Below are 26,481 nucleotides of genomic sequence, written 5' to 3'. Positions count from 1 at the left end.
TTTGTCATGTTGGTGTTCTCTATATCTTTTCGTCCTGGGCATGACGTTAAACTGTTCCGTTCGAGAGGACCGGCAACCCTCGAATGTAAACAGGAGTAGCAGCCTCTCTTGTAGGTGATGCAGAGGAGGGAAATGGGTCGGTAGCTCTTTGGGGATGATGGGTCTTTGCCAGGTTTGGGGATTGCAACCACTTTGGCCTTTCTCCAGACAGAAGGGATGGTTTTCTGTGCCATGCATGTATTCAGTATCCCCACGAGCCAGGTCTTTGCGTTAGGTCCCAGGTGCTGTATCATTTCTGCCAGTATGTCATCAATCCCTGCTGCTTTTCCGGGTTTCAACTTTCCCATTGCAGTTTCGAGTTCTTCTAGGTCGAAGGGTTTGGTTTGAGGGCTGGCTGATTGAGGTTGGTCTGATACCACTGTGCGATGGTATTCTCCTGTGGGTCGGTGGCGGTTTTTCGCGTCTCGGTTCCTCAGGTGCAAGCTGCATAGTTGGGTTTGTGTGTGTCTTTCTTTTTCTGTCTTTCTTTCTTAGGACGGAGATCAAGGTAGACGCCGTTGGAAGGCTCAACACAAGCCGATGCCCCTAGAGATCCATCCCAAAGCTTCCCTCAGGGAGTTCAGCAAGCCAGCTAGCCAGCAAGCCTGCCCAGTCAGCGAACGCAGCCAGTCGGCTCCGCCAGTCAGCCAGTGTAGAAAGTCAGGCTGCCAAGCCAGAGCATATCAGCCGTTGCAGTCAGCCACTGCAGCCATACCAGCCTTGCTCAGTCAGCTCAGCCAGGCCTCTCTCGAGGCCTGGCTCTCTGTCTGCCTGGCCCGGTCTGCCCTGCCCTGCCTTGCAGCAACAGAACCAGCCTTTCTGGCAAGCCAGCCAGCTCAGAATGCGAGCTGAGCAAGCCAGTGCAGCAGCAAGCCCAGACTAGGTTACCGCAGCCTTACTGTGCAGCCACAGCCACTCAGCCAAGACCAGCAGGAGCTGGCCAGGCTCCAACCCTTGCAGCGCAGCCTTAGGCCGGATAGTCCCCCTGCCTGCACTTTGTTGCCTTCCTGGCCTGTCTGCCTGCCTAGGCGCCTCGGTCTTCCTGTCTGTCTGCCTTGGCCTGCCTGTCTGAAACTGGTTTAGACTAACTGCGTGCTTGCCAGCTGCGTTGGCTTGCTGAGCTCGTATTCTGAGCTGGCTGGCTTGCTAGCAAGGCTGGTTCTGTTGCTGCAAGGCAGGGCAGGGCAGACCGGGCCAGGCAGACAGAGAGCCAGGCCTCGAGAGAGGCCTGGCTGAGCTGACTGAGCAAGGCTGGTATGGCTGCAATGGCGGACTGCAAGGGCTGATATGCTCTGGCTTGTCAGCCTGACTTTCTACACTGGCTGACTGGCGGAGCTGGCTGGCTGCGTTGGCTGACTGGGCGGGCTTGCTGGCTAGCTGGCTTGCTGGGCTCCCTGAGGGAAGCTTTGGGATGGATCTCTAGGGGCATCGGCTTGTGTTGAGCCTTCCAACGGCGTCTACCTTGATCTTCATCCTAAGAAAGACAGACAGAAAAAGAAAGACACACACAAAGTCAACTATGCAGTTTCCACATGAGGAAGGCAGGCAGGAAGGCAGGCAGGCACGCAGGCAGGCACAAGCTGCCTGCGTGCTTGCTTCGCCCTCCAGTTGCTGCTCCAGTTATTTGTTTTCCCTCAAACCCATCCTCAATGTGTTGGGTGAGGTTGAGCTCTGTCCAGCACAGGACGGGACGGAAACCAGCTTGGTCTTTAGTCAGCTTGGTGTCTGAGTGGTATGAGGCGTTGGAGTAGCAGCCTCTCTTGTAGGTGATGCAGAGGAGGGAAATGGGTCGGTAGCTCTTTGAGGATGATGGGTCTTTGCCAGGTTTGGGGATTGCAACCACTTTGGCCTTTCTCCAGACAGAAGGGATGGTTTTCTGTGCCATGCATGTGTTCAGCATCCCCACGAGCCAGGTCTTTGCGTTAGGTTCCAGGTGCTGTATAATTTCTGCCAGTATGTCATCAATCCCTGCTGCTTTTCCGGGTTTCGAGTTCTTCTAGGTCGAATGGTTTGGTTTGAGGGCTGGCTGATTGTGGTTGGTCTGATACCACTGTGCGATGGTATTCTCCTGTGGGTCGGCGGCGGTGTTGGTTACGACTGTTGGCCACCAGTTGTGATGCAACAGAGTTTGCTGTGACCGTTGTGAATTATGGGTGGCTCCCTGAGGTCCTTGATCGCCATTGGGTCCAACAGTGGTCATTGAAGCGTGCACACACACATGCACACATGCACCTACACACGCACAGGCGCACATGCGTATGCACACCTGGACCTTTAAATGAACAACAACACAAAAACTAAGGCACTGGTGTCGGACTTCTGGTTTACCGGAACGGGGTTCAACTCCCTGCAGTGCCCTGCTCAATGTGTTGTATTTCATTCATTGGTCCATGGTCTCAGGTCATTGAGCGGCGCGCTATAGTGCGCGATTCTTCATCATTGTTGAGGATTTTTTAAAGGTGAAAATCAAGGAAAAGCAAAAGGCTATAGTCCATGGTCACGGACCGCATACTGGTCAAGGTCATTTATACTGGTGAAGATCATTTACTAGTCTTATAAAGGTCATTTATACTGGTCAAGGTCATTTACTAGTCTCATGAAGGTCATGTATACTGGTCACAGTCATATACTGGTCACGGTCATTTCTACTGGTGAAGGTCATTTATACTGGTCAAGGTCATTTGTACTTGTCAAGGTCATTTATACTGGTCAAGGTCATTTACTAGTCTTATTGAAGGTAATTTATACTGCTCAAGGTCATTGATATTGGTCAAGGTCATTAAGTGGCACGCTATAGTGCACGATTCTTCATCATTGTTGAGGATTTGAAAAAAGGTTAAATCGCAGAAAAGCGAAAGGCTAAAGTCCATTGTCACGGAGGGCATACTTCTATTTTTGGTGGTGTGCGGGCTCCATCCAATAACTACACCAGTTGTGATGCAATAGAGTTTGCTGTGACCGTTGTGAATTATGGGTGGTGTGGTCTTTGCCAAGACGGTGGATTGTGGCCCATGCCTTCCTGCTGTTATTTGTCATGTTGGTGTTTTCTATATCTTTTCGTCCTGGGCATGACGTTAAACTGTTCCGTTCGAGAGGACCGGCGACCCTCGAATGTAAACAGCCACGAAAGGAAACTATGTGTGTGTGAGGTGTTCTATCATTTCATTCCAGTACTACTACTTTGGGTAGTGGCTGGACGTTTGTGTAGATATTGAAAAGGAGGGGGCGAGCAGGCTACCTTGTGGTAGGCCGTTCTTTTGGGCTTTCCATTTACTCCTCTGGTCATTTAACTGGACATAGAAGCGCCTGTTGTTGAGGAGGCTTTTCCTGACCATTGTGCGGTGTTGGACAGTGTCGTAGGCAGCAGAGAGATCTCTGAATGCTGCTCCAGTTATTTGTTTTCCCTCAAACCCATCCTCAATGTGTTGGGTGAGGTTGAGCTCTGTCCAGCACAGGACGGGACGGAAACCAGCTTGGTCTTTAGTCAGCTTGGTGTCTATGAGTGGTATGAGGCGTTGGAGTAGCAGCCTCTCTTGTAGGTGATGCAGAGGAGGGAAATGGGTCGGTAGCTCTTTGGGGATGATGGGTCTTTGCCAGGTTTGGGGATTGCAACCACTTTGGCCTTTCTCCAGACAGAAGGGATGGTTTTCTGTGCCATGCATTTATTCAGTATCCCCACGAGCCAGGTCTTTGCGTTAGGTCCCAGGTGCTCAACTTTCCCATTGCAGTTTCGAGTTCTTCTAGGTCGAAGGGTTTGGTTTGAGGGCTGGCTGATTGTGGTTGGTCTGATACCACTGTGCGATGGTATTCTCCTGTGGGTCGGCGGCGGTGTTGGTTATGACTGTTGGCCACCAGTTGTGACGCAACAGAGTTCGCTGTGATCGTTGTGAATTATGGGTGGCTCCCTGAGGTCCTTGATCCCCATGGGGTCCAACAGTGGTCATTGAAGCGTGCACACACGCACGCACACACACATGCACCTACACACGCACAGGCGCACATGTGCATGCACACGCTAACCAAATGTAACTCTGAGAGTGTAACACATGTAACCAAATGGACCCTTACAGCTCTAACTCTGAGAGTATATATGGTGGCCGACGGGCACGTACAGGTCTAGTGTAACCAAATGGACCATTTGGTCCATGTCTGTAAGTCTGAGAGTGTAACACATGTAACCAAATGGACCCTTACAGGTCTGTCATTCTGAGAGTGTAACACATGTAACCAAATAGACCCTTACAGGTCTTTAACTCTGAGAGTGTAACACATGTAACCAAATTGACCCTTACAGGTCCAACACTGGTTATCGAAGCATGTACACACGCACGCACGTGTAACCAAATGGATCCTTACAGATCCAACACTGTTTTTTGTTAATCATCGAATGAAATGTGGGAGGTCGGCAAAAGAGAAAGTTTAAAAAATCAAAGCAAAGGTAATTCGAAAATGTTATTTTTGTGCTTTTGTGTTTCTCTTCTTTATACATTACTTTACTGTTTGAAATGTAAAATTTACATTTCAACGAAAGGACCTGTAAAGGACAACACAAAACCTAAGGCACTGGTGTCGTACTTCTGGTTTACCGGAACGGGGTTCAACTCCCTGCAGTGCCCTGCTCAATGTGTTGTATTTACATGGTTCATTGAACGGGGTTCAACTCCCTGCAGTGCCCTGCTCAATGTGTTGTATTTACATGGTTCATTGAACGGGGTTCAACTCCCTGCAGTGCCCTGCTCAATGTGTTGTATTTACATGGTTCATTGAACGGGGTTCAACTCCCTGCAGTGCCCTGCTCAATGTGTTGTATTTACATGGTTCATTGGTCCATGGTCTCAGAGGTCATTAGAGCGGCGCGCTATAGTGCGCGATTCTTCATCATTGTTGAGGATTTAAAAAAAGGTGAAAATCGCGGAAAAGTGAAGGGCTATAGTCTATGGTGTCGGACTGCATACTGGTCAAGGTAATTTATACTGGTCAAGGTAATTTACACTGATCAAGGTCATTTATACTGGTCAAGGTCATTTATACTGATCAAGGTCATTTATACTGGTGAAGGTCATTTATACTGATCAAGGTCATTTATACTGGTGAAGGTCATTTATACATGTCAAGGTCATTAATCCATGGTCTCGGAGGTCATACAATAGTATGTCGTTTTTTTTCGATTTCGGAGGATTTGAAAAAAAAAAGGTGAAAATCGCGGAAAAGAGAAAGGCTATAGTCCATGGTCACGGACCGCATACTGGTCAAGGTCATTTATACTGGTCAAGGTCATTTATACTGGTCAAGGTCATATATACTGGTGAAGGTCATATATACTGGTGAAGGTCATTTACTAATCTTATGAAGGTCATTTATACTGCTCAAGGTCAGTGATTGATTGATTGATTGTCGAATTACAGTACATTTCAAGCACAAACTCAATACTAAAAAGTTCCAGCATGTGTCTCCACAGTAAGCTGAATAACAAAGTGTGAATGTAGTTTCTAGGTGAAAGTGATTTTTAAATTTCCCCATTGACATGAATGGGAAAAGGCAAAAATTCACATTCAAGTATTTGTTCCTCGGAGACTGTAATCACTATAGTTACAAAACTTTTAGGGATAATTCAACATTATACCTAAAATTATTTAACCCTAAAATTTTATCGGTCGGCCTCATGGTGGCGCTATAACAGCCCACTTTACCTTTTGGCTTATAACTCTTGAACCGTAGGTCGTAAAACAAAAAATATTTTTTCCCTGGATTCCTTGGGTCATGACGCATCTCGCCCACGCCCATTTCCGCCATGATAGATTTTCCGCCATTTAGAATTTTGTCCAAAACACACTTTTTGCTTTTCCTCCTACAGATTTTGTCCAAATCTCACAGAATTCGGCACACGTGATCTCTGGACCCATCCAATTAAAACTGAACTGCAGAATTTTGAAAGTGCGTATCGTTCGGCCGTAATCGTCTTCCGAAGTTAGTAGGAGGGGCCTATATCACAAAAAATGCCATAAATCACGAACGGAATGTCCAATCCATCCCAAATTTGAATCACATGTCCGGGGTGGTTCAATCAACCAAGTTCTAAAAGCAATTCCATTTTCATCCATAGGGGGCGCCGCAAATGCGAGAAATGTAACCGTTTGTCGCAAAAACATGAATTTCGGGGGTTAAATCCCCTCCGAATTACTTACGCATGATCTAAGGCGTGACTTGAAATTGTAATTGGCTGGCAATACTAGTGGGAGGGGCATATGTAAGCCACTGCGGCAACCACACTCTGCAATTTTTTTAAATTGCGAATTTTCTAGTTGCACACTGCCTTCATGATTTGAGTCATTTAAAACACCCGTTGGTGGCGCTTGGTCCCCAGCTAAATCTTTAACAAGTACTGTACTTTTAGGCAGACATAGAATAGTACACCAATAGACAACAAACAAACAACTAATTTCAGTGGAGGAATGGAACACCTTTCCAGAATGGAATTCCAAGTACTGTACCTTTAGGCAGACATAGCAGAATAGTACAACAACAACAACAACAACAACAACAACTAATTTCAGTAACTAATGTTGGAATGGAACACCTTTCCAGAACAATGGAGGGGGTAGCCATTCATTATCCATGCATACTTTTCATTTGACCAACAACAACAAAACTGTTTCTACATGTTCTCCTTTGACAAACAACATTGATTCTAATATGAGAAATAAGGTAAATTAAACATGTGGCGAGATATCCGTGCTTTGGGGTTGAGATATCCACGATGTTGGGCGAGATATCCACGCTTTTCGAAAAGTGAAGGCGGCTCGCCCCAAACCGTGGATATATATGTAAATAACCCTTTGAGATTTACCTGTACTTTGACATTTTTCCTGTACTTTTAAACAGAGAGAGAGAGAGAGAGGGGGGGAGGAGGTACCAGTGACTCTGATAGTCTGATTAATCCATGGCTTCAGCTAAATGAAGAAAAATCATAATACTACATTACTACCCAAAGATAAAGAGTCATTTAATTGATAGGCCTATTAGTATTAGTTTATATTGCACGGATATAAAATAATGCACATTGTAGTAGTGGTTGTATTATTTGTATAGTCTATGCCTGTTAAATTACGTAGTCCTTCGACCTCAGATCTTCAGCACTGAAGCAATAGGACAGCGCCACAGCAGCCGAATGTAAACATAATGTTCAAGTAATTTCAGACGCTATGTAGGGGGATATCATAGAACCAATCGAACTTGGCAACCTTGCCTGCTCGTGACGTCACATCATCCAGAAGTCGTAGACAATGTTGCCATGTCGGCTTATTATAAGCGACTTCTTTTGCTGTAAAGATTACTTGGTCTAGTCGTCGTTTCGTTGCAGGCGTGCGTGCTTGGAGTTTTTTTTTAGCTTGTTCTTGCTTTTAGTTCTAAATATTTTAATTATTATTTAAACCAGTAGTTTTTATGAAAATGTGTTTGCAAGGCAACATTTGTGTTGTTAGAATGTTTAAAAATATATATTCCACATTTTTATTTCAAGAGTTTTTGAAAATCACTCGGCTATTTACCTTGGGTTTGTTTTCCTGGTTGCTTATTTCTCTCACAAAATATGGCAACACTGCGTAGTGTGTGTTGTGTTCGCCATCATCGTCTAGCTAGCGTTAGGCTATTGTATTCTGTAATGTTAATTGTTTTTGTTTCCTTTCAAGCGAAGTTCGAATGAAACGCGGTTGTACACGTATTCATTAAGTGTGCTGAAGACTGGTGCAAAATTGTGTAAGTAACCAAATACAGACATCGGCTATAGTTTGCCATATTTGACGACGAGCTACCTAACATCCTTTATAGCTGTCAACGATAATATAGTCGCAGGATCTCAGTTGACAAATAACTTGAATGTGTATCTTGTTGAGAAACTCGTTTAATTTGTTACATGATAGTTGGAAGCTTCACAACGTTTCATGATTTTCATCTGTGGTGGTAATCTATAGCCGGAGCTATAGAAGCAGCAGGGCGTTGTGTGACCAGACTGAAGGTCCAAAGGGCAGTCCTGAGTCCTTGTCTGTCTGCTGAGCTCGAGCTGGCATCGTCTCATATAATACCTGGTTGACCACGTATGTTTTTAAACCTGATCTTTCTTCTTCCATTTAATTTATGTGGGGAGAAAATCGGAAACTTACGTCTGTCTCTGTTCACAGATGTTTTTAGTATTGTAATAAATGTGGGTTTGTTATGAGTACTACAAATTGTAAGTATAATGTCAGAACCTGAAAGTACCACAGACAATGGATATAAAGTTATAAGAGAGTGATCTTTATTAAGGTAATTTCTCAGTGGGCTATACGTACGGACAAGTTAACATTCAGTCCTTCTCAGATCGCAGGTCTGCGGCGGAGCCAGGTGAGCGCACACTCTCTAAGCCCCCGCTATCTAACTACAGGAGACCGCAGGTGTAGTCTCCCCTCCTGCTGACTGACAGCTAGCTCCCCCTCACTACCTGTCTTCGCCGCCGGCAAGACTAAGCACTTGCGAACGGCCCCCTCCCGCACCCAGAGTGCCGCTTCACAAGACGTGGGCTCCAACGGCGCACAAACGTCTAAGTGTCACTTTTATACTGGCGTCCTATAGTCACCACCTGAATTCAATGCATGCAATCACTGTGCCCCCGTTCGTTTACCACGCCTGCCTGTGTGGTGTCATTGATGAGTCCGTGTTCACACGCACGCACAGTATCTAGAATCTGTGTTGTGAGTGACTGTGCATTACTTTACTTTATGTGTACAGCAGGCTGCTGTGCCAGGACAGGATAAACCGATCGAATTATGTCTGAAGGGGATAATAAGCAGGCCCTGGACTCTGCCCAAGACATGAAGTCGGAGTCAACAGCACTCATGAGTCAAGGAGTGTCATCCGTATCGCCCCCGGTGTCCATGGTAACCCAGCCTGCGCCCACCACAACAGCTACGGAGGATGAGGAAGAGGAGAGTGAAGACGAGTCCGAAATTCTGGAGGAGAGTCCATGCGGACGCTGGCAGAAACGAAGAGAAGAGGTACATGGCTTGAATTGATTCTGCTGCGTGGCGGAGTCTGTTTCTGAGTTTCAGTGGTTGATGATTTTTTGTTTTTAGGTGAATCAGCGCAATGTTCCTGGAATTGATAATGCGTACTTGGCCATGGACACAGAGGAAGGAGTTGAGGTGGTTTGGAATGAGGTCATGTTCTCTGAAAGGAAGAACTTCAAACTGCAGGAGGTGAGTCCACTTCTAGGCCAATGGTGATGTTTGTGTGAAGTTTGACACAATCTTTGTTTTGTTTAATGCAACTAAGGTGCTCAGATCGGTGAATCAATATGATCAAACACTTGCTCCATGAGCTACCTGCCCCTCTATACCAGAAAGCACATTGTGCCTTTCTTCAAACCCGCGGGTACATCGGGAATCTCAACGTTTTAAGGGAGGCGCACTGCCAGAAGCAGGCTTGACCCCTGTGAGGTGTGCCCCAAGAGAGGCATAAGCCGAGCGAGTGCCACAGCAGAGTGGCTCAATGGCCGCGCTGCGGATTAAACGATGTTGGAGCTGCATATCAATAGGATGGGATATTATAATCTACTTCGCAAATACTGTAGTACTTGACTTGAAAATCTGGGATTGAGTTGACATAGTCTGCATCTGGAAATGTAGATGTGCAGCTTTCTTTTGGTTCTGAAATGTCAACATTCAACGTACGAGAGCTGGTTTGCAGAAACCTTGTGATAAGGCTGCCTGTCAAGTGTTTGTTTCCCTCTTGTTCCAACGTCCTTATGCAATGCATTGCAATCATGCCTATTGCTGGCAGCCTCGGAACACTTTAGATGGCATGCATTACCTCAATATTTACTGAAACACATTCCAGGGATGTCAGCAGCTATACTATGATTGTCTGTTGCATAAACCACTTGCAAGTTTTTTTTCTTCAACATTCAATTCAATGGGCACTGCAATACAGGGCCCCCCTGGAAAGAATAAATAGATTCTGCACTGGATTGTGAGCTAATATTCTTCAACAGACAAGACATCATAATTTACTTGGGTTGGCTTTTTTATGGAAGAACTCAACTGATGAACATACTGTACAGGCTTTAAAACATTACATTTTACTCAATGTCCTCTTCCCTGCCCCATTTATGTAGGCTTAACACATTACATTTAACTTGTAATTTCTTCTTCCCTTCACCATTTATGTATTGTAATTTGTGAGCTAACTTTCTCACCCTCTGTCTCACACACACATACGCACATCATTGAGAATTCATGTTGAACACAACTCAACAAGAGCCAGCTACCCAACCACAGGCATGCTGTCATGTGCAGACAGATGCCAAGTACCAGGGCTAGTTTAAGCTCATATTAAATAACTAACATTTGCATTTCTTTAGTTAACTTGGCTGAAATGAGTTCTGCGCTCTTCTTCTGCAGTGATGGTGTGATCCACAAATCTTTTAATTGATAAAAAACTAGAAAAAGTGCCCTACTGGGCACAGGTCTCCACCAGGATGACAGTGACCTTGCTACATAGTCTATTCAGAATTAGTCCATGAAAGTTTCGGATACAAATAAACTGTTTGCTGTTTTATAATAAAGGCATTCATATTAGGATAGGAACATTGCCTTATTATTGTGTCAATAACACAATATACATGAGTATAAAGATTGAAACTCCCAACAGTTACAAAAGGCAATGGCAAGTCAATGAAAAGTTTGTATACAATTATTTTATTGAAGTAAATATTTGCGATGATACTTGATCAAAGGTTGTGCATGGACACGTCTGGAAGAGAGAAAACAATATATACACAATAAGTAATTGCTGAAATATAAAAGGAATATATAACACCAAAATGTATTTAAACAGAGGAGCAGAGGCAATATCTTTAATTGTGTTATTTACACAAATAATTATTTTTCAAGAAGCAACATCAAGCATCAGAATAAAAATAAGCCATACACAGCAATTACCATTCAGCTTATCGTTTGGTAGATCGCAGGTGATTTCAATATTCAACACTTTGACTTGATTATTTTGACTGGCACATGTTCACATGTGTATATTTGATATTGATCTTGCTGTAGTATTTCACAGGTTGTTGCTTGGTTTTATTGATGTGACATCTTCAATGTTGTACTTTGGAATGGTAGCACAGGATTTCTGATTTCCTATAGAAGGGAGTTAAACGTGTTATACAGTTTTATTATTACAAATATTTGTGAAGGACTATGATGTTGGTAAGATGAGGAAGTCAGAGTTGAAAGAAATCACGCCATATGCTGGAGTTGTACATAATTGTGAGAGTGTATGCTTATTGCTTATAGTCATTAGCATAGTAATGTTTTGTGGGTAGTGAGAATGTATTTGGTGAATATGTTACATAGACGACTTGACTTGTATACAATAGGAGAGTGCATTCTTCAGCCTGGTAATGGTAATATTGCATGGTAATATTGTTTGGTGGCAGGATTGAATTTGGTATGTACGTATGTCACATAGTTTGTGGGATAGGCAGCGTTTGTTCGGTATGTGTGTGTGTCACACAAACCTTTTAGGGCTGTGGTCTGCAGAACGTGAGACGTAGTGAAACCCATTGTCATTGGTTGGCTGCACCACTTGGCTCCTTCAGATTTTGGGTGAACTGTACACACAGATTGTGGGGGAAGAAGAATATTGTTTTATTCAGAATCAGAAAATGCTGAAATATAATAGTAATCAAATAGTGAAATCAATGTGAACTAAGCAGCAGTAGCCAGATTATCAATGTGTGTTTTACACTGTACTTTGTCTTGCTACATGAGTTCACCTCAGTATCAACCCAAGTTACAATAAGCTTGAGTGGCAGGTTGTGAGACCCATGGCTAGAAATGACAATGCAGCTTATTGTTTGGTAGATGCAGGGCATTTAAGTAATCAATACTGATGACTGGCTACACATGTGTATATTTGATATGGAGAATAATGATCTTACCGTAGTATTTCACAGGTTGATGTTTGATTATATTGATGTAACATCTTTGCCGTTGTATTTTGTAATGGTATCACAGGATTTTGATTTTCTATAAAAGGGACATAAATGTTCAATACAGTTGTGTTATTACATATCTGTGAATGTGTTATGTTGGTAAGATGAGGAAATGAGACTTGTATGTGGATGAGATGTATGCTGGAGTTGTACATAATAGTAAGAGCTTATAGTCATAAACATGGTAATGGTATGTGGTGTTGGGGATGAATTTGGTATATACCATAGTTTGTGGGATGTAGAATGTAGAAAATAATTGTTTAAGTATGTTGTAGAATAATAATTGTTAGTGTTGTTTTAGGAAGTTCTAAGAAAGTTTTGAAAAGGATTATATTTAGTGTTGTTTGCTTATGTAGTTTGAGTTTTGTGCTTACTGTGTTCATTGTTGTTTCTTGCTTGTGTTGTCTTCTGTATTTGTCTCTTTATTGGCTGGATTTTGTCCTTGTACCTCCTATTCAATTTTTTCATATTTTCTCCTTGTCTTCTGTTCCATGTAATGTTGTGTTTCTGTTTTTTTCTGTTTCTGTGGTCATCATCAGCATTTAAGGTAAATCCAATGTTATGTGGATTAGATCATGGTCTGAGTAGTAGGTGTCTACAACATGTGTGGAGACTTTGTCGGGTCTGTTGACATACACATGGTCTAGGAGTGAGCCATCATCTGTGGTTGGTGTTGAAACAAATTGATGGAAGCCATACTGTAGCATGATATTTAGAATTGGGTGTTGTGGGTCAGTGCTGAGGTTGTAGTTGAAGTCACCTAAAATTATTGTCAAGGTGTTGCTTTCGAGTGATTGGAGGAATTCACGAAGGTTGTCAGTGAAGCTTGAGGAGTTCATTTTTGGTGGTTTATACAGTGTGATCAGGTTGATTGTAGTTGCACATTTGGATATTGCCAGTGCTGTGTGCTCCACGTCGTTAAGTGACTTGTTCAGTTGTATTGGAGAAAGGTTATTTGATGCTATGGTCATGATGCCGCCTCCCCTTTGTGCTTGTCTGTCAGTTCGGAAGCAGGTGGAGTTTGGTAAGATGAGGGCATCTTGATCAAGGTTTTGATTTGGTTTCAGAAATGTTTCCACAAAACATAATACGTCAAGTTCTGTCAGTGTTGCATCTTTTTTTAGGTCAGGTAAATGTGGCAAGTATGATCGGATATTCAGCATGGCGATAGTTAGGGTGGAGTCTTTTGCAGCAAGTGGCATCTGTTGGGATATTTGTAGCTGTGTGTTGCGTAGTCGAATCATTTCTTTGTGTACTTCAGGGTGAGTTTTGATTTGTTTGGCATGAAAGCTGAGGAGGTACAGGCCTTGTAGGGATGTTACTCTGCTGAGTGCAACATAGACCTGGCCTGGGTTGAAGTAGCCCTTTTCTTCTATGGTGACTACGATGTTGTCCAATGTTTTCCCTTGGACTTTATGAATTGTGCATGCCCATGCCAGAGTAAGAGGGAATTGTACTCGTATTGCTTCTACAGTGTTTTTGGTACCAGTGTAGAATTGCACAGTGTGCCTTTGTATTGGTACTGCTTCAGGAAAGTGTTCTTTGTACTGACTGGCTGCTTTGGCTGCTTGTCCTACTCGATCACTGTCAAAGTTCACCAAGACGGTTTGGACTGTTGTGTCTGTGAGCTGGATGTGAACAATTGTGCCGCATACTCCATTGGACAGTCCATCAGAGACATTGATGTTGTTTGTCAACATGACTCTGGCACCAAGTGCTACAGACACAATCTCTCGTAAGCCTCCTGTTTGCGATGGGTTGCTTGATATTGTAACGTTAACCAGTCCTGTCTTACAGTCTTTTTGTGAATCAATTGCCCTGATGTTGAATATTTGTGTTGGTAGGTTTATTATCTTTTCGTCATTGTGTGAATCTGTGGCAGCATTTGTTCTGAAGACATGCAGTGCTTCACTTGGGTATGAGGGATCCGTTTTGGAGACAATTCTGGTTTTTAACAGTGCAATGTCTTCTTCAGTGCATGTGTTTGTACGAACTCTCATAAGCAGCTCTGCATAGGGTTGGTCGTCTTTTTGGCGCATTGTTTCTGTGAGTTCAAATAGTTGGACATTTTCTTGCCACAATGATCCATGTAGTTTTGCATAGGCATCCGAGGGAGTGACAAATATCTGTTTTGCCATGACTGGTGGTAGTTGGTACAGGTCACCAACCGCAAGGATACTGACATTGCCAAAACGAGAGTCTGGGTTGTTTATGCCTGTGATGTCTTGAAGTCGTTTGTGAATGTGATATAGAAGATCTGCACTGACCATGGAGACTTCGTCAATAATCAGCAGCTTTAGCTTCCCCAGACGTGAGCGTAATGTGTTTAATGATTCCTGTTTTGGAGGCTGGTATCCTTTTGATTTTGTTGTAGGTGTGAAGTTGAGGGCTGAATGAATTGTTATGCCGTCGATGGCAAATGCTGCTATTCCGGTGAATGCAGTCAACAGCACAGCAAGCTCGTTTGGTTCAAAGTGGCGAGACAGTGGATGAAGTAGGTGCATGGTTTCATAGTGGATCAGTTTGATGATGTGACTTTTACCCACTCCTCCTGGCCCACTTAGAAAGATTTGGTAGGTTGGATGTGGTTGATGAGTTTTCAGTGCAATAATTGTGTCTTTGCACCATTTTCTATGAAAGGTCACCATTTCCTTCTGTTTTGGAGTTAGTGATCGCATCATGTTTAAGTATTGTTCACGATTCATCATAGTTTTGTTGTGCTCTGCAGTGAAACGTGCTTGCAGTTCTGACTGGATAGGTGGGGGATTGAGATCAACATTTGACAAGTCTGCATCCTGTTGGATGTCCCTCTCTATGACATTGCCTTCGTTTTGTTGTATGGCTCTTTCATGTTCAATGTTGGCTGCAATCAAATCCCAGGCATGCTGTGGTGGTCCCATTTCTTCCAGGTCTTGTATTGCTTGGTCAAGCTCATTTGTGTTTGTACTGAACTTGTTTTCATTGTGGCGGATTAATTGCTGAACATGATCATAGTGCTCCTTGAAAGAGGGGTAATTTGCAAGCAGGTCTCTGTCCTCTTGACGCCAGGGTAAGTACAACATTAGAAGGATTCTGTATTTTTCTTCTCCCTCCGATTTTTCCTTGTGGAAGCGAATGACACAGTGGCGCTTGCGGGCTGTCATTTGGCCAAGGTTGTTATGCAGGGTGATCGGAGATGGATTTATGTTTCCATTGTCAGTATCTTGAAGTCCATCATCCTCACTAGTGTTTGCGATGTGGTCAATGGCATCAGAAGTTGTTTCTTTGTATGCTGTTACATATGTGGCAGCAAACTCTGCCAGACACATCGTTTCAAGGGAGTTTGGGCGAGCTTCATACCTGTCGAGAAGTGAGGTGCAGAATATGTTTTCTTCATCATCAGCCATGTTTTGTAACATACTCAGTGGCTTAAGTAGCGAAACTCTTTTGTGTCTGGGTGCTGTGTTGACAAATACCACCTTTCTGCTGGCCCTTTTTAAGGGCAGGGATAGCAATCTGTAGGCTGCTTCTTGTGCACTTACTTCTCTGTTGTTGAGAAATGCAGAGCCAACTTTCTTTAGTTGCGTGGTTACATCTTCTCCTCTGTTGTCATCGGCAACCTTCTTCAGCAGTTCACTCATTGCCCTTTCAGATTTTAACATGTAGCTGGTCATGTACATGACACAGGAGTATGCATCCAATACAAATTGAATGTCCATGTTGGCTTGCCATGTTTCCAGGATTCTTGCATTGTAGTAATTGATCCAACGTTCTGCTGGTTGCCGTTTTAGCACAATTTTTTTGCCAGACTTCATTATTGATAGAGCCCATTGGTAAGCTTCTTGATCCACACATGCATGTTGTAGCAAGTCTTCTAGTGAGATATCCTCAGGATTGTCCTTGTTAAGCATGGAGGTAGCTACTTTGTTTAGTAATGTGCGGCTTGCTTCAAGGAGTTTTTGTGTAGCTTCTGAGTCTGCTTCTTCAGGTTCTGTTGCGATTAAGGTTTCACTACTTGGAAGGTGTGGGAAGTTGAATCTGCAGAAGCCTCTTTTTTTGCATGTAGTAGAATGTTTGTGCTGTTGTACTGATAGCACTAATGTTTTGAGTACACGATCTTCTTCTGGGATTGCACATGTTTGATGTCTATCAATGAAGGCAGCAACCTCAGCATCTGTGTTCACGCCAACTTTGGGAGCGTCCTTTATCCACAATAATGTGTGCGCATGCGGTGACCCTCTTTGCTGAAATTCGATGCGTATGAAGAAATCTACAAGTTTATCAAGGGGATTGGACTTGCCACCAATGTAGTGTGTGAAATATGTGCGTAGGCGATATTCAAATTGGCGTGCAGCTGTTACTGGGTTGTTGCGCAGCCATTTGCATTTCTCTTCATAGCCCATGTTTTTGACATCATCTGCTGTTAGGATGGTTCCATACTGACGCGCAACACTTTGAATCACTTCTGGCCATTTCATGTCTGCAGCACTCAAAGTTAAAAAGAAGGTTGGAATTCCTAATTGTCTGACTATAGCTAGTAATTCCAAAAGCACGTTTTGCCAGTAGGCTGGTGAACCTCTTGTGTTTTTCAGAAATTTGAAGGCCATGTCTGTGCGCAACATGGCATGTACATTGTGTTTTAATTTCAGTATGCCAGCATTAACCCTTTGATTTTGGAACGTCTGACCACGGCTTTGTCGTAGGAATATTTGAAGTTGATCTTTGACTTGTTGTGCTTCCACTATGTACTGAGCTGTCAGAAGATAGTCTATATCTTTAGCAAAGCGGCCATCACAACCCAAAATGCGTTTTTGAAAATATTTTCTGATGGTGATGTTTTTTGGTCTTTCTGTTTCTAAGCCACCACGGCCATAAGGGTACTTTGATGGGTTTGCCAACTCTTCAAACTTGTGATCTTGGTAGAAAGGCCGTGGTTTTTGTTGTTCTGCAGGGGCAACTGAATATGTAGTCTCTGCATCTAAAAAATGTTCTTCTTGAAGCAAAGTGTCATATGGGAGTCCTCGTAGTTGACTGGTTTGTTCAAATGCTTGTCTGTCTTCTTCATCTTCTTTGTCATGAACAGTTTCAGCAGTTGATTGGTGTGTGTGATCTGTGTTAATTCTTTCCAGTGCTACATAATGGATTTGTGAAATGTGGCCAATTGTTACAGTATTAACACTGTGGCCTTGTTGTGGGGTCAATTCAACTGTATAGTCATGTTCTGTGTCACTGTTGTAGATGAGTATGTTGATATTCAACATGTTTACCACACCATTTATTGCAAGGTTGTCAGCCCAATCGCCTTTGCGTATGTTATCAATGACCATGTTCATTTCGTGCTGCTGTTGGACTGTAAAGTCAGGTGAATCAATCTGATGTGCTTGAGGATTTGGCAATGCAAGGAATTGCATGTAATGTTGCTGGACGTCTGGGTCTTCTAGAAAGGTAACCAATTTTGTACGTATGTCAGGACCTGTGATCCTTTGTATGCCTGCGGTCTCAAGGGTGGTTGCTACAGCATGGTAAAAACAGTTCCCATCTCCAGGCACATCATAGATGGTCAAGTCATCGCACTTAACATAATCTGCTAATTTCTTGTACAAATCTTCTGAATTGGGTGTAGATCCAGTTGTAAAGGTGGTTGCATTGTTCTTTGGGTAATGATGTTGTGGTGTTGTCATGGCTTCCCACAATTCATTATTGTCTTGGACCCAGCGGTCCTCCCAATCATTGCAGATGTCAATGTCATGGTATAGAGGATTGTGTTGCTTTAGCCAGAATAGGGCGTCAAAGACTTTCTTTGGACGCACATACTCATGCATGTAGTGTCCAGTGTAGGCAAGTTTTCGTTTAAGTTTCAGGGGAACAACTTCAGCAGTGTCAGGAAGTCTTGGCAGTAACTTTATAATGGTGTGTAAGTCAGATGGCACATTGACTGCATTACCGTGGATTGCCTTTTGTCTGCCTCTTGGCAAGCCCACAAGTTTCATGAAGGCAATCCGTTGACTAATTAACCTTTCTTCTAAAGGGTGCAAATCCTGCAGTTCTGGGGGAATATCATCCAGTAATAAATTGTTGGCCCAAGCTTGTGTGGGGAGTTTACCTACTTTAAGGGAGTGGTGACATGTGTGGCAGATCCAAGTTTTGTTTTGATTTGTGACAGTTGGCTCTTTGTCAAGGAGATTTGCAGTATCCATTGTAGCTGTGTATTTTTCAAGTTTTAACTGCAACACTGTCTCTCTGTAAAGCAAGCGTTCGCATGAATAGCAGACATAATTGGGTCCACTTTCTGAAATCTTTTTTAAGAATAAAGCACCAGCTTCATCAACTGTTGGCACGTGTTGTTTTTTCTGTGCTCTGGCTTGTGTTTTTGACTGTGTTTCCTTTTTAACTTGAAGTTGTTTTTTAAGAGGGGACTCCAATGATCTGTGCTGTCTCTTGTTGTCAGTGTTTTCAGTACGTTTTTGTTTTTTGGCGTCTGGGGATTGAAAGGATCGTTGCTGTCTCTTGTTGTCAGTGTTTTCAGAACGCTTTCTTTTTTTGTCCTCTGGGGATTGAAAGGATCGTTGCTGTCTCTTGTTGTCAGTGTTTTCAGAACGCTTTCTTTTTTTGTCCTCTGGGGATTGAAAGGATCGTTGCTGTCTCTTGTTGTCAGTGTTTTCAGAACGCTTTCTTTTTTTGTCCTCTGGGGATTGAAATGATCTTTGTTTTTCCATGTTGGCAGCGTTTTTAGCACACTGTCGTTTTTTGTCCTCTGGGGATTGAAAGGATCTTTGCTGTCTCTTAGCTTTGGTCTCCTTTGCACGCTGTGCATTTGCTGCTTCTTCAGTTTGCGTGATGCGAGTTTGTTGCATGATTTGTTTTCGTTTTTTCCTGCATGCTGCTGGATTGGATTTATGGCGAGGCATTGTGAAGAAATTGTTTTTCTGAAAGGAGTTAGATGTTGCAGATTATCCCTAAAAAAAGATTGAAACACATGTAGTAAAAAAGTGGTCAATGAATGTACATGTAGATGTAGGATTTTTTTTAATTACAGAATGGTTAACAGATAAGCATGTGCTAAATTGGCTGTTTAATACGAGCAGTTATGACACATACCACATATCCTTGTAGTTGAGCAGTAACTGTAGTGACCTCGACCTTCGGCCTTCCGATCAGTGCCAGCAGAAAATCTGTAAAACATTGAAAGAACATTAATGAAGTTATATGGACACAATATGTTTAGATTTATTAGGTTTGACAAAATGTATGATGTGAAGTGTCTGCAAAAGACTGTGAATGCATGTGACCAGGAGTTTACCAGGCAAACAATGTAAGTGTTGGGGCTAAAACATGAATCAAGCTGGCAGCATTGATTTGCTAGGCTATTAGAAAAATTATGGTGGCAAGTATAATAAATATGGGTGCAAACCTGTGGTTTGAGGCATTTTATTCAAAATGGGCCACTTTTTAAACGATCTGTCTTGGTCACATGACTTTAGACTTTGATTGTGGATGTTTGGACAAAATGTGTAGGAGTTTAAATTTTCCTCTTGGTGGCATATGTCTTTACCTCAACCTTTCACACCAATTTCACCATACTGAAAGACATGTTGTACTGGAGCTTATGCATGAATGAAGTGACGTGTGCATGTAGATATAGCATTTACAAATCTGTAATCCCTTATGTGTTTATATGTCATGGGGGGGGGGGAGCTGCACCACTCAGTTCACACGGGTGTGATTTTTAGATTAGGAAAATAGCAGTTCTACAAGCTCAGATCTGCTAGTGCTTTATCATGGTTTCTTCCACAAAGTAACAGTTTTTGTATTGACTTGTGCTTTCGTTTGAAAGGACTCAACACACTGTGAAATTAAATTTGCAATCACACACACACACACACTCTCTAACCACCGCTTGGGTGTGTGACACCTTGCACAGCACAGCACAGCACAGCCGCACGCGCACACACACACACACACACACGGAGCTGCACCACTTACTTCACATGGGTGTGATTTTTACTGAAGAACAGGTTGGACAGAAAGCATGTGTGTGTGTGTGTGTGTGTGTGTGTGTTTCTGCAAAGTGCAAACACACAAAAGACATAAAACATAAAATTACAATAATTTCCATCAACAAAATATAACTGGCCAAACATACAAAGATCACCTGCCTAAAACATGCACACATTTCCAAACACTTTTGCAACAGCACATAAAGAAATCAGTACTCACAACAAGGAGACGCACACGCTGCTGTGGTCTGTGCAGAATGAAGATAAACAAAACATACTCTCCCCCCATGCCTTCGGCCTGGTGGAGACAACTAGGCTTCACAAACTAAACTGTGCTGTGCTGATTGCAGGGTGGATACAGCTGCTCACTAATTGAGAATACAGCAGGGATAGGCTAGGGTCAATTTGCGTTCTGCCAGCCAACAGTTCTTAATTGAGGAGGTCAGCATGACGTCAGCTCAGTACTTGAGTATATTTCAGCTGGCATTTTACACACACACACACACACACACACACACACACACACACACACACACACACACACACACACACACACACACACACACACACACACACACACACACACACACACACACACACACACACACTGTCTCTTTCTAACCACAATGGCTTGGGTGTGTGACACCTTGCACAGCACAGCACAGCACAGTTACAGATCTCATCTTTCCTGCACCAGCACGGCCACGATCACAACGGAATGATTATCTATCGGGCTGGCTCTGTTGGATCACTTGATAGGCCCTATAACTTTTAACCAAACGTGGGTGAAACAGCGTGCAGCCGCGCACGTAAAGACTGCACGTGTGCACGCACATGGAGTGGACGGATTGATTGATATACCACAACAACCCTTGCTTAGCACCTCGCTAAAAGCGTGTGCGCAGGCTACTCTGAGGTGGCCACCCACTGTCGTTATAATAGGAACCTTCTGCCCTTGCCTGGCTGGATTTGTGTGTGTGTGTGTGTGTGTGTGTGTGTGTGTGTGTGTGTGTGTGTGTGTGTGTGTGTGTGTGTGTGTGTGTGTGCGCGTGCGTGTGTGTGCAGACTACTTTCGCTGTGAGCGTGTGTGTGTAAACTACTTAAGCTGTGTGTGCGCACGTGCGTATGTGTGCGCGTGCGTCATCGCGTGGCCGTTTTCAGTTCGCTATAAACACAACACGAGATACAACTGTCTTGAACATAAGCCACACACACACACAGCGTGAAGTGGCTACAGCGCACGCTCCGGTGAAAACAGCTAATCTACAAGCTCACAACATCACAGGTTGCAAAAGCCATGAGTTCTCGCAAGCCAAAGCTCACAATTGAGACCGTTTTGGACGCAAATCCACCTGCAAATTGGATCTCTGCCACTGTCCATAACTCCATATATAGGTGCATGTCAAACTGGGGGTCCTTGATACTTTTCAAATGGGGCTCTGTTGTCTAATAAGTGTAAATGTTGCGGTCCTTGCTCTTGCCATGAAAACGTTTCCCTACCATGCATTTGTAAGAATACTTTCATGTTATACTGCTGTTTTTATTCATAAAAACACACACACACACACACACACACACACACACACACACAAATATATTATACAAGTTGAAATATATCAGAACGGGTAAGGACTAGTAATAAATAAATCAATGATACTAAGTAGGCTACTTTGCATTTAATGTAATTCCTTACTTCATTTGCTACATTTTACTGCTGTACTGGCAAATGTTGTACTAGAAGTGTGTGTGTGTGTGTGTGTGTGTGTGTGTGTGTGTGTGTGTGCGTGAGAGAGAGGAGAGAGAGATGTGGGGAGGGGGTGGAGGGAATGTGTGTGTGTGTGTGTGTGTGTGTGTGTGTGTTTTGCTGCTGAGGTGGGGGTCGAGTAGGTCGACACCCCTGGTGTCCTGCTGTGGGGGTCGACACTCAACATGTGCTGGCCCTTTCCTGACCCTGTGTGTGTGTGTGTGTGTGTGTGTGTGTGTGTGTGTGTGTGTGTGTGTGTGTGTGTGTGTGTGTGTGTGTGTGCGTGTGCGTGTGTGCATGAGAGAGAGAGGAGAGAGAGAGATGTGGGGAGGGGGTGGAGGTAGTGTGTGTGTGTGTGTGTGTGTGTGTGTGTGTGTGTGTGTGTGTGTGTGTGTGTGTGTGTGTGTGTGTGTGTGTGTGTGTGTGTGTGTGTGTGTGTGTGTGTGTGTGTGTGTGTGTGCACAGATTTTACGGTTGTGTCTTGATACGGCGGAGGTAGGAAGCAGCGAGGCGGACAGACATCTTGTCCAGCTTTTTCGATCACATCTGGATTGAAGGGCAGCAGAGTGGCCAGCTGATCCAGTTCTGCATTGAGATGGTTCCTGTGCTGTTTGGATGGATTGGCCATCACAGTGAATGCCATAGGCTATCTGGGGTGGAGGGAGGCGGAGAAAGACAGAGGGAGAGATGAAGAGGCAGCAAGACAAGACATATTAGCATATTATGCTTTGGCCATCTTGGCTAGGTCATACTGGCAAAAGAGGTTTCATGCACAATTCCTACATATTAATTTCACCTTTTAACCCTTGGGGCAGATTTGAACATTGCTCCTCTACAATGGTGACAAACAATCACTAAAGAACCATTATTAGCATTATTACAGTGTTAAAAGGAGAAAACAAAAACATTGAATCTGAGAGAAGCGTATTGGTATCTGAATGCATGCTGTGATTCCACATGTATTGATTTCACATGTACACAACCTGACAAATCAACCAATCATGTACAATTGAGGCTTGTGACTTGTGTCACATGCCAATCACTCTCTGCTCTGTCATTCTTGTACCTCTGCTGTACTAAAACATGATAAAGCTGCAATCTAAAAGGGGATATCTCCCTCTCCACCCCTGGGCTCAAATCTCATGCTACTTAAATCAGAATTACATTTTGAGAATTGTGGCTATTTTTGAAATGTGTCACAGTGCTGTCCTACATTGCAACTTTTAAAAAACAACAACAAAAGTCCATGAGTCGTTACAATTACAGGCCTACACAAGGTCAACTAACCTTTGTCTAAAATGTCTATGAAATAAATTGCATAATTTGCAGTCAGTTGCTGTAAAGGGGCCTAAATAATAATCATTGTGTATTTCATAACCCGTTGTCATGCTAAAATAATCTGGAGTATATGCTTGCAACAAAGAAAAGAGGGAGAGAGCATGGAAGAGATAATGGCATGCAGTTAAACGTACAAACAGGGAAAGAATAAAATAAAATACCCAATAGAAATAAAATAGAAGCAGAGCCACTCAAACTAACCTCTTGCTGGCAGCTCCTTGCAAACGCACTGTGGTGACGTGGTCAAGAAACAGTTGTGAAGTCTTCTGTGATGTTTGGTAAATGCACATTCCTGCTCAACTTTACAATAGCCAATCTCCTGCTGGGTGAGAGTTGACACACCCACTCTCCTGGCTGTTGAGTAGAAGAAGCCCCCTGGACAATACCCCAATCCAACCCTTGATGCTGAGTGCAAAGCAGGCAGAGAGGCATTCCGTGTTATTTTCTATATGTCCCCTTGTTGTATTTTTTATAGGCTATTGTGCTAAAGAAATCAAAACAAATATTGTATTAAGTGTAAATGTATAGATTTAAAATGAGAATTGCCAAAGGTTGTTCAAGCACAGTTTTTGACCAGTGGGGGGTCTAGTTAGCCCTGCTCCCTGGCGTGTGTGTGTGTGTGTGTGTGTGTGTGTGTGTGTGTGTGTGTGTGTGTGTGTGTGTGTGTGTGTGTGTGTGTGTGTGTGTGTGTGCGTGTGCGAGTGCATGACGCGACTTGGCTTGTTGTAGCGCCACCATCAGGCTGTTGAAAACTGTCAAGTGGCATTTCTTCCTCAGCCTAGTGGGAATATGCGTGCACAGTTTCATCGCAATCGGACGCTGCGTTGAGGAGTTGTGGCGATTTGTACAAAGCGGGCTACTCCTGAAAACTGTAGGAGGCAATCGTGGCCAATCAGGATGGAATATGAGAAATCAAACAAACCTGTCTTGATCACATGACTATGGAGATCATGTGTACCGATTTGCGTGAAATTTGGATAAAATGTGAAGGAGTAATAATAGAAAATGTGTTTTACATATGTCGGCCTCCTGGTGGCGCTATAAAGAGCAGATGTGAAACATTCCAGGCAAAGGTTTTTCCCTGGCCTCTAGGGAGTTGGCATATAAAGTTATCCACAGATCCGTGCAGTTAGAGGTAAAAACACTTTTGGGCCAGTTATAGCGCCACCTTGAGGCTGAGTTGAAATTGTTCATGTGGCATTTCGTCCTCGGCCTAGTGGGAATGTGGGTGCACAATTTCACGGAAATCACGCGATGTGTTCATGATTTGCAGCATTTTGTTTGAAACTGAGCACTCCTGTGAATTTTGGAAGCCAATCTTAACCAATCAGGATGGAGTCTGAGAAATCTGAAAGACCGGTTTGGTTGAATGGCTCTAGAGAGACTGTGTACCAATTTGCGTGATGTTTGGACAAAATCTGTAGGTGTACTGTGCAAAAACTTGTTTTGCACAAAGCGGCCTCCTGGTGGCGCTATAACAGGCCGTTCTGGAAAGTTTGGGGCAGAGGTTCATGGTTGGCATCCAGGGAGTGTAAATCTGTAGGTGTACTGTGCAAAAACTTGTTTTGCACAAAGCGGCCTCCTGGTGGCGCTATAACAGGCCGTTCTGGAAAGTTTGGGGCAGAGGTTCATGGTTGGCATCCAGGGAGTGTGTGTGCAAAATTTGGCATCGACCGGGTTAACGGTGGCTGAGATTAGCTGTTCACGGACACACGGACGGACGGACGGACGGACGGAGTGCAAAACATACTCTCCCCATGCCTTCGGCTGGTGGAGACAACTATAGCATCATCTGCATGATACTATGGCATTTTTTTGTTTTGTTTTATCATTGTTATAAATCATTTTCTTGTAATGGGAAAAATACACTTCCTTTGTACTTAAAGTGTGTGATACAAAGATCGATCTTTGACATTTGATCAAACAAAATCAATCTTTACAAATAGAAATTATAATTATTTGGAAATGTTTTAGCCCCACAGTTTTTGAGACCTCCAGTACTATTACTTGGTAGTGTATTTTGGCTCAGATAGTGCCATCCTCTGAGCAGTGACTCAAGCTTTAAGACTTGTGCCCATTGGAAATCATGTCCAGAGACGAGGCGCACTTCAAGACAAGTACGTCTTTACCATGTAATTGCATGTCCGATTTAGTTTGTTTGTTTGAAATTCTTTATTTAGGAATTCCCCATGAGATATAGTATCTCGTTTTCGAGAGGTTCCTAACTGTACAATCAATACAAAACACTTTGTTGGTTGATTGATTGCTGAAAATGAAAATTCACTCAAAAGGATACAGACATAAGAAAGCCGGCAGGCTTGTTTCCGTTGTGGTCCTTTTGGGGAAAGGGGACAGGGAGCAACAATACAAAATAAAATACACGAACCTTTGTATTTTGTCCTCCCCCCCCCCCCCCCCCCTTGGGAAAGGGGGGGCAAGAGACAAGAAAAACATAACAATACAAAACAATTACATATTGTCATACACTACATAGTGTCAGAAAGGTGCTGGCAGGTAGCTTAAACAAAAATGCTTTCTGTGGACACTGCCACTTAACCCCCTCTATACAATGCATGTACCATACTAGTACCCACAACCTTTTTTTTAATTCTCCTCACAGGAAAAGGTTAATTCAGTTTTTGACAACTTGATCCAGTTGGATCATGTGAACATTGTCAAGTTTCACAAGTACTGGGCTGATGTGAAGGAAAACAGAGCTAGGGTAGGCGATTCTCTTTTTTTATACATATCACACACTCACACACACACACACACACACACACACACACCGATATGTATAATTAATATAAAAAATATGCTGGCTCTTATAAGTAGTGTTATATATATATTGTATGCATTATATATTTGCAGGTAATTTTCATCACAGAATACATGTCCTCAGGAAGTCTGAAACAGTTTCTAAAAAAGACCAAGAAAAACCACAAGACCATGAATGAAAAGGTATGTACTGTGACTACTGTCTGTAACTGCTTCCAACATGTTTTTAGCTGTGTCAGACATTACTAAGCCTTTATTACTTTATTACTAAGCCTTTATTCCACAATAGTTGCAATCGAGATATTTGGAAATTGAATATGTATTTGTATTTTCTTTTCAGTTACTTTATTGTGTTGCGTTTTTAATTGCCGTATGGATCTTCCTGGATCTGAAATTAGGTTGAATTGAACTAGAAATACCCAGCATATCTTTTAAACCTATTTCATTATCTTTCAGGCCTGGAAGCGCTGGTGCATACAAATACTTTCTGCTCTCAGGTCAGTAGCATACAGGTGTCTGAATGTTTGAATACAGTACATCAGACCATGATGAGCGGACAAAACAGTTCCTTGCCTTGC

At 43.2% G+C, this 26,481-nt stretch overlaps 1 protein-coding gene across 3 annotated transcripts in view; it reads left to right on the top strand.

Moving 5' to 3' along the window:
- Positions 1-7,653: 7,653 nt before the first annotated feature.
- Positions 7,654-26,481, top strand: part of nrbp1 (nuclear receptor binding protein 1) — a 29,957-nt gene continuing 11,129 nt past the window's right edge. Inside the window, exons 1-7 of one of the 3 annotated variants that reach the window (XM_083790949.1) lie at positions 7,654-7,794; positions 8,010-8,132; positions 8,803-9,068; positions 9,147-9,269; positions 25,746-25,847; positions 25,997-26,086; positions 26,360-26,400. In XM_083790949.1, coding sequence (XP_083647075.1) covers positions 8,841-9,068; positions 9,147-9,269; positions 25,746-25,847; positions 25,997-26,086; positions 26,360-26,400 — 584 coding nt within the window. In that variant the 5' untranslated portion in view covers positions 7,654-7,794; positions 8,010-8,132; positions 8,803-8,840. Of the gene's footprint in view, positions 7,799-8,009; positions 8,133-8,802; positions 9,069-9,146; positions 9,270-25,745; positions 25,848-25,996; positions 26,087-26,359; positions 26,401-26,481 lie in introns of all 3 variants that reach the window. The other 2 variants (XM_083790948.1, XM_083790950.1) reach the window with 2 other exon arrangements.

This window comes from Protomyctophum parallelum (genome assembly GCF_964188405.1).
Source record: "Protomyctophum parallelum genome assembly, chromosome: 19".
NCBI lineage: Eukaryota > Metazoa > Chordata > Actinopteri > Myctophiformes > Myctophidae > Protomyctophum > Protomyctophum parallelum.
This window is presented reverse-complemented; position numbering and strand designations above follow the sequence as displayed.